The sequence below is a fragment of the Crinia signifera genome, chromosome 1 (genome assembly GCF_055691185.1).
Source record: "Crinia signifera chromosome 1, ASM5569118v1, whole genome shotgun sequence".
NCBI lineage: Eukaryota > Metazoa > Chordata > Amphibia > Anura > Myobatrachidae > Crinia > Crinia signifera.
The window spans coordinates 326,122,829-326,134,906 of NC_139217.1; the positions used below are offsets into that span (position 1 = coordinate 326,122,829).

The following is a 12,078-nucleotide window of genomic DNA, read 5'->3' on the forward strand; positions in this document are numbered from 1 at the left end:
TATTGGCTTAAAAGAGAAAACATTGGTGGCACCTGTGGGCGGCCGGGACCGGGCGGCAGAGCATAGACAGACCCGTGTGGACATAGCACGGGTGAACAGTGGAGTGGAGCGGGGCAGGGCGGGGCGGACCAGCGCGGCAGCAGGCAGGGTGAGACAGGCGGGGGAGCAGGGCTCTTCACCAGCCAGCCGCCGCAGCAGCCAGCCGGACGAGTGAGCGGGGCAGCGAGGACAAGTCCAGGAGGGTGAGTATGACAGGCGAGGGGGCGAGGGGGCGGGGGGAGGGCGGCGGGGCGTACCGCCGGGCTGAAAGTGGTTAATCACTTTCAGCCCTGCAGCGTACACACACAGCGATGATGGATGGAAAACCATCCATCATCGCTGGATCTGCTGGTAAAACCAGCAGATGAAAGACCTTCCTAGCGATGATGCGGGAGCGCGCATCATCGCTAGTCGGGGGTCGCTGTCCCATACACACTAATCGATTTTCAGCTGAAAATCGGTCAAAACGCCTGTTTTGACCGATTTTTAGGTGAAAATCGTCAAGTGTGTATGGGCCTTTACTTGTAATACTTATTGTAACAGTTACTGTTTTTCAATAACAGACTGCAACAGTTATTTCTTATTAGCAAGATCTGACAACCAGACACTCTTATTGATAAGACACAATGGGGCAGATGTATGAAAGATCATTATAGGGGAGAAGGGGTATCAGCGCACGTTATGTGCACTGATGCCGCTTCTTCCCCATGTATGATGGAGCCCCTGTCCATATCAGTGCTGCTATGTAAATTATAGCAGGCCGAATGTATGAACGGTCAGCATCATTACTAGTGAAAAGGTAATGAGGCTTTTCTGTGAACTGTTGTATCACTGCCTTTTGGCCCTTATTCAAACCTGATCGTAATAAAAATGTGTTCTCAAAATGGGCAAAAAAATGCTGCACTGCAGGGGGGGGCAGATGTAACATGTGCAGAGTGAGTTAGATATGGGTGGGGTGTGTTGAAACTGAAATCTAAATTGCAGTGTAAAAATAAAGCAGCCAGAATTTACTCTGCACAGAAACAAAATAAGTCACACAAATTTAACTCTCTCTCAGAGGCGTAGGGAGGGCTTAGCCACCGGAGCTCATGCTTACAAGTCAGTGGCGTAATTAAAGCTCCGCAGCCCAAGCATTTGCGGGGGGGGGGACACCAGCAATACCTGGGCGCAGTGTCAGTGCAGCAGCAGTACCTGCAAAGGCAGGAGCTGGAGGCAGGAGGAGAATGCCGGGGACTCAGTCCTTGGTGACGATAGTTGCTCAGCAAGGTATGCGAAGCAGGGAGGCATTCTCCCTGCTCTGCTCCCTTGCTGAGATGAGGTGAGTTCAGTGCTGTCACTGCCCATAGCAGCCTGCGCCTGTCTCTGTGACTTCCGATCTCGCTCTCCAGTCCTGCCTGCCACAATTCACTTGATTTATAGACTGTGGCAGGCTTTACAATCAACCTAAATCCTCACAGTAAGGCATATTACAGTGAGGCTTTAGATTGATTATAAAGGCTGCCACAGTCTGAGCTGAAACTAATGCTGGGTACACACCAGGACGACTAGGGCCCGATCCCCTCAATCTAGATCCAATTCCGACCAATTGGATGTAGATTGTGTGCTGATTGGGCCCTTTTCTGTCCTGGTGTGGACCGATACCGATCCAATGCGCGGTCCCGCGGGTCGGTCGGTCGTTATTGAGATCCTACCTGCTGCAGGTAGGATCTCAATGACGACCATACAGCCGGGTGCGGGTCGCCATCGGATCGGACCCGCTCACGGTGCACATCGTGAGCGGGTCGTGCCCCCCCGCGTCACCGTGAGCGGGTCGGACGAGACACTGACGACCCGCTCACGATGCATCCTGGTGTGTACCCTACATAAGAAGATTCACGTGAACTTGTCTGTGTCCAGAGTCCGGACAGCTGCTCCTGGAGCTTGCCTGCCTGCCACCCCAGGACCAGGTCTGAAACTTCTATGATTATACAGTATGTTCAGTGGGGGAACAGGAGGGATAACTTTGATGGGAGGGACAGGAGGAGGGATAATTGTGATAGGAGGGGAAATAGTGATGGGTGAAAAGGAAGGATATGTATGAAAAAAATTATAATTAATGTATGGGGGCCCCAAAACTTTTTTTGGCAGGGGGACGCAAAATTTCTAGTTACGCCACTGGCACAAGTTCAAGTATAATACCATTTATCGGGCAGCATGCGCCGGTGGCTGCCCTGCCCGGCGCCTGCCCTGCTCGCCCGGTCCCTGCCGCCAAGCGTCACGGACAGTGAGGCCGGGTGGCAGGCTGACACTCCTCTCTGTCCGCAATTGCTGCTGCTGCTCGGTTCGGCTTCCGGGCAGCGCAGCGTAGTAGCACTAAAGACTCCTCCCAGAGTCACCTGCCTCTGCTACGCAGAGTGACTCATGCGCCCTCCCCCCTGGCTACAGCAGCGTCGTCATCCTTCCCAAGCGCTGGCTGTTGCCTGGAGGAGAAGGTGTTCTGCTGCCGCCCGTGCCGCCCTGTTATCCGATTATTCAAGGTGGATTTTTTTTTATACAGCTAATGAATGTTGTTCATAATAAACATAGTAATAAACTTGGGGTTTGGGGGATTCGTGGGGGAGGGGGGGTGGGTGGGTGGGAGAGTGAATCTCTCTGGCTTCTGCTGCTGCCCTGCTGTGTATATATCTTTATCTGTATATATATTTATTTACAGCTGTCAGCAACTTATATAGTGCAGCAGATTCCGTTACAGTGACTTATATAGCGCAGCAGATTCCGTTACAGTGTCTTATATAGTGCAGCAGATTCCGTTACAGTGACTTATATAGCGCAGCAGATTCCGTTACAGTGTCTTATATAGCGCAGCAGATTCCGTTACAGCGTCTTATATAGCGCAGCAGATTCCGTTACAGCGTCTTATATAGTGCAGCAGATTCCGTTACAGGGTCTTATATAGCGCAGCAGATTCCGTTACAGCGTCTTATATAGCGCAGCAGATTCTATCACAGTGTCTTATATAGCGCAGCAGATTCCGTTACAGTGTCTTATATAGCGCAGCAGATTCCGTTAGAGGGTCTTATATAGCGCAGCAGATTCCATTACAGTGTCTTATATAGCGCAGCAGATTCCGTTACAGCAGTGTTTTTCAACCAGTGTGCCGTGGCACACTAGTGTGCCTTGAGCTGTACTCAAGTGTGCCCCCACATCTAGAGATGCCCAAACCAGTTTACAGTCACCATCAGTTCAAATGTTATTTACTGGTCTCTTCTTTTCATGTAAAGGGCCAATGTGTTTTATTTTTGTTACCTGTGGGGACCAGTGTGATTGTTTTTAATGTGGGGGCCAATAGGTTTGTTTTTTTCCTGTGAGGGTCAATGTGTTTTGCCCTGTGGGGATCTCATGGTGTGCCTTGGCAATTTTAAAGTCTTATTTAGTGTGCCGCAAGGTAAAAAGGTTGAAAATCACTGCATTACAGGGTCTTATATAGCGCAGCAGATTCCGTTACAGGGTCTTATATAGCGCAGCAGATTCCGTTACAGCGTCTTATATAGCGCAGCAGATTCCGTCACAGTGTCTTATATAGCGCAGCAGATTCCGTTACAGCGTCTTCTGTAGAGCAGCAGATTCCATTACAGTGTCTTATATAGCGCTGCAGATTCCGTTACAGTGTCTTATATAGCGCAGCAGATTCCGTTACAGTGTCTTATATATCGCAGCAGATCCCGTTACAGTGTCTTATATAGAGCAGCAGATTCCATTACAGTGTCTTATATAGCGCAGCAGATTCCGTTACAGCGTCTTATATAGCGCAGCAGATCCCGTTACAGTGTCTTATATACCACAGCAGATTCCGTTACAGCGTCTTATATAGAGCAGCAGATTCCGTTACAGTGTCTTATATAGCGCAGCAGATTCCGTTACAGTGTCTTATACAGTGCCTTATTTTTTAAGGTTTTTCTTTTCAAATGTAACATGCCAACACATTTTAGCCATGCCCCCAATTCATTACCGGGGGGAGGGGGGGCGCGAAATATGCCCTTGCTCCGGGCACCATGGCACCTAGCTACACCGCTGCTCTCTCTGCACATGTTACATCTGCTCCCCCTGCAGTGCAGCATTTTTTTGCCCATTTTGAAAACACATTTTTACTGTGATCAGGTTTGAATAAGGGCCAAAAGGCAGTGATACAACAGTACACAGGATAGCCTCATTACCTTTTCACTAGTAATGATGCTGACCGTTCATACATTCGGCCTTAGATAGCAGCACCGATATGGACAGGGGCCTTTACCGCACACTGGCTCCTTCATACATGGGGGAAAAGCGGCATCAGTGCACATAAGGTGCGCTGATACCCCTTCTCCCCCATAACGATCTTTAATACATCTGCCCCATTGTGTCTTATCAATAAGAGTGTCTGGTTGTCAGATCTTGCTAATAAGAAATAACTGTTGCAGTCTGTTATTGAAAAACAGTAACTGTTACAATAAGTATTACAAGTAACAGTGTAAACTGTTTAATGCATCATTTTAAATATCACTAAACATTAGATGTATTTGTTTATTACATCATAATACACTTCAACGTATTTAACTGTTAATACAGTATATTGGCTTATCTTTGGCATAACTATATGCTGTAATGCAGCCCTTTCATGTTACCAGCATAGGGGATGCAAACTGTTTTTCAGACTGTTTTTAAAATAAATAAACTGCCACAAGTAAAGACAATAAACAGAAGTGTTTTAAATCCTGCACCTAAAGAACAGAGTGTAAAGCATTGATACTGAACTTACTGGAGCATTCAGTAAATAGTTTGTTGGACATTAGAAGACACAGATGTGCATTATTCTATTAAAGGCAAACAAAAGGGATTTACCCTGTTTTTTTTCCACCAAGTTTCTTTTCTTGATCACATCAATTACAGAGCATCCTCTCCCAAAAAAAATATGTACCAGAGAAAACACAACACCATATTCACAATTGAAACCATGAAAATGGGTCATTTATCAGGGATTTTTTCTCTCGCCAAAATCAGTCACTTTGCACTAGGACAAGCTCATACTATCATTTACTAAGCTAAATTATATGAATAAATTACTGTACAAACAAAAAAAGAAAAAGGATTTCTACAAGGGGCACTTTAGGCTGACAAATTGTTGCTTATTTCAGCATTCGTATTGTATATTGTTTTGATAAAGTGTCCCAAGAAAATGAATTAAAACTTAACTTTTATTTAATATACTATTAAGAACTGAATAAATGAATGAATAAATTACTCTGAAGGTGCGTACCCACGGTACGATTCATGTTTCGTACGATATCGTATGCGATGTCACGGGAACGCACTATAGGCTAAAAACCATCAGATTTGGACTGAAAATAATGTACGATCTGCAAACGATATGGTATACGATCTGACGTCACAGCTACTTGGCTAGATCCTGGACGATCACAGTGTTTGCATAATGGGCAGGGATTTCAAAAAAATAACAAACCCCTCATTGGCAGGCTGTAGAAGTGGGTGTTTGCAGGGTTATATAAAGGCTCAGCAGCCATTTTAAAATTATTGCATTTGTGCAGAGTGTCTAGTTTGTATTTCCTCATCAGGTTATTGCAGCTAGTGTGCTAATCAACCTTTTCCAAGGTCAATAATGGATACTTTCCATTGCAATATGCTGGCAGCATATGCAGGAGCTGCTGTGATAGCAGAAAGGGAGAGCTCTAATGATGAGAGAGGAAAAGGCCCCAATAGGGCAAGGCGATCCTGCTGGACCAAGCATTGGCTTTTACAGAGGGAAACTCTCTCTCATATGCCACTACTTGTCCAGATTCGTGAAAACAACCCAGTAGACTACCGTAACTACCTGCGGATGGATGACAGTACATTCCAGGAACTGCTGGGACTGGTGAGGCCCTATATCCAAAGACAGGATACCACCATGCGGAGGGCAATACCTGCAGAGGACAGGCTGATCGTCACTCTGCGTTTCCTGGCAACAGGTAGATCCCTAGCGGATCTGAAGTTTGGGTCCTTGATTTCACCTCAGGCTTTGGGCCGTATAATTCCTGAAACCTGCAGGGCCCTATATGCTGTCCTCAAGCCACAATACTTGAAGGTAAGGACAATTTAAAAGTCACATTAGTTGTAAATATGTATTCACAGCATCCTCCGTAGAGTATATATGCTAATGCACATGGTCCCATTGTGTTCCCACTTAATTGCTTTATTTGAAGTGTCCTTTGTTCTCTATGTGTGCTCCCCGCATGCTCTGAAAGCAGCAGCAGACATATACCTAGAGAAATGAGCACACACCAAATACATTGTTTAATGTTGTAAAATCTGAATTAAACCAGACACCGCTTAAGATTGCTGACCACCCCAGCGGCAAGGCTTACGGAGACGAGGAGGGGGAGAGTTGGGGTGGGGTGGCCCGTAACTGTGTGGTGGCTTTTTTATGGGGCAGGAGAAATCTGGCCAGGTTGGTTTGTTGTAACCCAGTAAAACACAACAAGCATGGGCTTAATACAGGCCTGGCCAACCGCTGCCTCTCAAGATGTTGTGCAAGTACAAATCACATCATGCCTTGCCACAGTTCAGCAATAAAGAAAGGTAGTGTTTAAACTGTGGCAAGGCATGGTCGCATTTCTAGTTTGGCAACATCTGTCCATCCGTAATATATATCATACATGGTTTGCAAAGTATAATTATGTGTAGAAGTGTGTACTGCCAATCAATTGTCCTCCTTGGGAAGGCTCAATTGTGAGCATCAACAATGAAATATGCTATAAAGTGATGTAAATATAAACCTCAAATGAAAATCATTTTTCTTCAACCTTTTTTTCTAGTTTCCTACTACCCGTGAGGAATGGCAGGGTATTGCGGCCGATTTTGAGACCAGATGGAACTTTCCAAACTGCGGAGGGGCCATCGATGGGAAGCATGTCCGCATTACACAGCCACCCAAATCTGGTTCCTTGTACTATAACTATAAAGGGTTTTTTAGTGTAGTACTGCTGGCGATAGTGGACGCCAATTATGAATTTGTTTATGTGGATGTGGGTAAAAATGGCAGGGCATCAGATGGAGGTTCACTGAAAGACACTCTTTTTTACCAGCACCTTGCCACAAAGCGCCTCAACCTCCCTTCTAGTGATGATTGCCAAAATGGACTAAATTTTGTTTTCCTAGCTGACGAGGCATTCGCACTCCATGAGCACATCATGCGTCCCTATCCTCAGAGAGTGCTTAATCAGGAGCGTCGTATTTTTAATTACAGGCTTTGCAGGGCGCGACGCACTGTGGAAAATGCCTTCGGCATAATGAGCAACAAGTTCAGGATTTTCCACAGTGCAATCAATATGCGCATCGACAAAATCCAATGGATAGTGCTTGCATGTTGTGCGCTGCATAATTTTTTGAGGCGCAAATCAAGACACGAATTACCTGTAGTGTCAGAACCGGAACCAGCACAGCAGTCTCAGGACATCGATGGGTGGACCTCCCTTAATGCAAACCCACTGGCACATGGGTCATCACAGCGTGCAAAGCAGGTCAGAGACCAATACCTGGCCTACTTCAATGGAGAGGGTGCATTGGACTGGCAGCTTCAAGCAATTGCCTGATACTGAACCTGCTATTTGTACATATTTGTTTAAGATACGTTACTTTGACTGCAATGTCCAAAAGATTTGCATGTGTTGTATTTTTGGAACAAATGCTATGTTTCAAGTATTAAATAAGTTTATTGTATGTTACCCAAATGTATATTGTTTTTATTGAAAACCCAACTGTGATAGCTGAATGGTAGTGTACACAGATTGTGACGTACTTATCAATACCTTTGGGGAAAGCAGTAATTTATGAGAACAACAAAGTTTTGCAGTAAACAATATTTATTGCCCTTTCCACAAAAAATTGCAACCAGGCAATGTAGATTTTTTCTTTACAAAATAAAATGTGGTCCTTTCCACAAAAAATTGCAACCAGGCAATGTAGATTTTTTCTTTACCAAAAAAAATGAGGTATGATTTGTTTGCGGATCATAAAAACTATACTTCAAAGTAATGTGTTACAACAACTTTCCATCAAGCCACATATCACTACTTCCTAACGGCTCAGCATTAACTTCTAGATATCAGGAACAGAGATATCTTAACTACCCAAAGGGACTGCATATATTATAACATTTACAACTTGAACAGATCAGGCTCACAAAGAAGAGTGGCCTGTGCACCCACCCATACAGAGGGGGTACCACTCGGGCCGGGAGTGGAAGTTTGATATTGGGGCTGTGATGAGGTAGCACTTGGGCTACAATACAAGGGTGGGCTTGTATGTTCAGTAAAACTTTGTGGTGGGTATGATGTGCGAGATGGGTATTGGTTAGGGGGAGGACGTTGGCCTTGCTGCGTTGTATATGATGCAGATGATGCAAGGTGAATATCACGCCTTAATTCGCCACTGCGACCCCGTATCATCAGATCATATACAATCCTCTTGAAATGGATGCGCTGGTCTGGTACCATTGCCTCCAATTCCTGTGCAACATGTGTACCAAAAGCATTGAATTCATTGGGTAACTTATGCAGAACCTCCTCTGCACTTTGGAGAAACCGCTCGGCACGGTTTGGTGCTGAACTTGAGGAAGCTCTAGACTTGATTGTGGTGAGGGTCCTCTTGGGTCTTGACGGAGGTGTGCTTTCCACCACCACAGCAGTCTGCTCGGCTTCTGTTTGTTGGGTGTTGGGTGGCTCTGTCTCCGCATCCGAAAGAGTGACCTTAAATGTGCACAAAAATAAACTGTCAATAACAAATTACATGAAGCTAAATAACACAGTAAATAATATTATGTATACACTTACCACGTTGCTATTATCTGTTTCCTCCTCTGGCAATAGCCCTGGAGAGACTTCCATCATAGAACACTGTGACTGACTTAGGGGGTCTTGATCCTGTAGGAAATGGAGCTGATCATAGTACCATAAAGATGGTTTTTCAATCTCCTCTACCCCGGCTCCAGAGCGTTTGGAATCCTCATATTTCTTGCGTTCTTTTAAGTATACTGTACGGAAATTTTGAATCTTCTTTTTCACAAACTTTATGTCGGCAGAAGCATTTATGCCTTTGACGTATGTCAGCATTTCCTGCAGTGCCTTGTTGCGTTTCTCCTTATTAGCATAATTTTTGTCCTTGACCCGCCACAGACACTCATTCGACTCATACATGTCCAGAAATCCTGTCCAAAATTCCTGGTTTGGGGTTGCCATTTCTTAAAAAAAAAATAAAAAATAATTTAATATCAACACAACACTGACATCACATATACTGCAATAAAGCACTTTCTTCACGCAGCTCTCCATCCCCTGTGATAATGCAGCCTCACCCTCCATCCCCTGTGATAATGCAGCCTCAGCCTCCATCCCCTGTGATAATGCAGCCTCCCCCTCCATCCCCTGTGATAATGCAGCGTCACCCTCCATCCCCTTCATGCAGCCAGGTCTCCCATCCCCAACCAAGCACCATTTTCATGCAGGCACCCCCACCTACCCCTTGATGTATGCAGGCGACCCCTCCCAACCAAGCACCATTTTCATGCAGGGACCCCCACCTACCCCTTGATGTATGCAGGCGACCCCTCCCAACCAAGCACCATTTTCATGCAGGCACCCCCACCTGCCCCTTGATGTATGCAGGCGACCCCTCCCAAACAAGCACCATTTTCATGCAGGCACCCCCACCTGCCCCTTGATGTATGCAGGCGACCCCTCCCAACCAAGCACCATTTTCATGCAGGCACCCCAACCTACCCCTTGATGTATGCAGGCGACCCCTCCCAACCAAGCACCATTTTCATGCAGGCACCCCAACCTACCCCTTGATGTATGCAGGCGACCCCTCCCAACCAAGCACCATTTTCATGCAGGCACCCCAACCTACCCCTTGATGTATGCAGGCGACCCCTCCCAACCAAGCACCATTTTCATGCAGGCACCCCCACCTACCCCTTGATGTATGCAGGCGACCCCTCCCAACCAAGCACCATTTTCATGCAGGCACCCCAACCTACCCCTTGATGTATGCAGGCGACCCCTCCTAACCAAGCACCATTTTCATGCACGCACCCCCACCTACCCCTTGATGTATGCAGGCGACCCCTCCCAACCAAGCACCATTTTCATGCAGGCACCCCCACCTACCCCTTGATGTATGCAGGCGACCCCTCCCAACCAAGCACCATTTTCATGCAGGCACCCCAACCTACCCCTTGATGTATGCAGGCGACCCCTCCCAACCAAGCACCATTTTCATGCAGGCACCCCCACCTACCCCTTGATGTATGCAGGCGACCCCTCCCAAACGAGCACCATTTTCTTGCACGCACCCACACCGCAGCTGAAACACCCATGACAAAATGTACTTGCTTTTTGTGCCTGTCTCCAGCTCCTCGTGCCTCCTCTGGGTGTGTGCGTGCGTCGTGCTTTTTTTCCCTTGCTCCAGCTCCTCGGGCCTCCTCTGGGTGCGTGTGCGCCGCGGAATGGCTGATGGGGAGTGTCTGGGCAGTGTCCAGGAAGTGGCCAGGGCGTGCCGCTGATGACGCGCATTGTTTGCTAGAAAGCATACGATACAGTGTGCCGTACGATATGCACTGTATCTTATGCTTTCTAGCCAAAATTCAGTTGCATGTTCACCCGACCAGCTCCCTCCCAGACGACCGGCGGGAGCGCGCATCGTACGTCGGATAGTGCGTACACACGGTAAGATATAGTGCACTATCTAGCATGCTATTCGAAACCAGCTAGATAGTGTGCTAGATTTTGCACTATATCTTACCGTGGGTACGCACCTTAAGACATCATGACATAATTTTAACTAGATCGGAGCATCTTCACAGTTTTCGTCATTTTCACCAAAAAAGTGAAACTTCAGGCCTCTTGCCAGAACAGAAGATGTTGACTCAGATCAAAAAGCTTTTGCACGTTTCTTATTCAAGTCAAGTCACAACTTTCCCACACTAGCCGATTTTGAATTTCTCAATTTCAGTTTTTTTCACTCCGCCCTTATATATATATATTTATAGATGATGATATTTATACATCTACTCCACTGTCTGGTTATATACTTGCAAATAATACTGCCACCTACACAAAGGGAAGACTTGCAAGATAAGCATTTACATAAATCACTGTTGTATGAGGCTGCGATCGTGGCTGTATTACCAACCATCTCTTTACCAGGCCCTAGGGGAGGTGGGCACAGGATTTAATTTGTCAGAGGGCCCATTACATTTATGGGTCACATTTCTACTTGCTGCAGAGTAGGCAGAACTGGGCTGCAACATAATTCTCACTAAGACAAAGGGGTTTATTTAGAACTAATCACTGCTGTGCGACTGATAATCGAAAGACTGCACATGCATACTGATCGTAGTACGCATGCACGGTGCCAAAAAAAATCAGTGATTACTGTATGCAAGCCATTTTTCAAGTGGATTGACAGGAAGTTGCCGTTTGTTTGTGTCACCCGGCCATTTTCTGGGCGTGTCAGAAAAACGCTGGTGTTCCTAAGCGTATTCAGGGAGTGTATGTGACGTCTGCTCTGGCCTCAATCAGCTTGTTTCTATCACAGTTATGGAAAGGTCAGGGTTCTGCACAGACATTCGATGTTGAGTGATGCATTCTCAGATCCATTCGCAACAAATTACACATCAAAGAGTTTTCTTCCATCGGAGTAAGTCTGAGGCTTCCACTAATATGCTAAAGAAACAGGCTGGAAGTGGTCACCACTGATGACAGAAACAAACCCAAAAAACATCTGAGGATGTCTGCATATTTACAAACACACCCCCATAAAAAGCTGGCTACCTGTCAGTCAAGCTGCGACTGCAATGCAAGTGCTACTGTATGTGTACGGATATATAATCGCAATATGCGTACACCCGTGCACAATGCAAATGTTGTGCACATAGAATTATCTAATTAGTGATCCATGCTGAATAACCCCCTTAGTTCCTGGCGGAGCAGACTACTGAAATCCATAAGAAGCAAATTGTGCACCGTC

At 46.2% G+C, this 12,078-nt stretch overlaps 1 protein-coding gene across 1 annotated transcript; it reads right to left on the minus strand.

Moving 5' to 3' along the window:
* Positions 1-5,302: 5,302 nt before the first annotated feature.
* Positions 5,303-9,567, minus strand: LOC146080968 (uncharacterized). The gene is made up of 2 exons (XM_083188752.1): positions 8,883-9,567; positions 5,303-8,798 (listed from the first exon to the last, which is right to left on the minus strand). Exons 1-2 carry the CDS (start codon positions 9,285-9,287, stop codon positions 8,208-8,210), a joined length of 996 nt encoding a protein of 331 aa, XP_083044878.1. The 5' UTR covers positions 9,288-9,567; the 3' UTR covers positions 5,303-8,207.
* Positions 9,568-12,078: the final 2,511 nt, after the last annotated feature.

Coding starts and splice junctions, on each gene's coding strand:
- LOC146080968 (XM_083188752.1), bottom strand. CDS start 9,287: ATGGCAACCCCAAACCAGGAATTTTGGACAGGATTTCTGGACATGTAT. Junction 8,799..8,882: donor AAACAGATAATAGCAACGTG/GTAAGTGTATAC, acceptor TGCACATTTAAG/GTCACTCTTTCGGATGCGGA.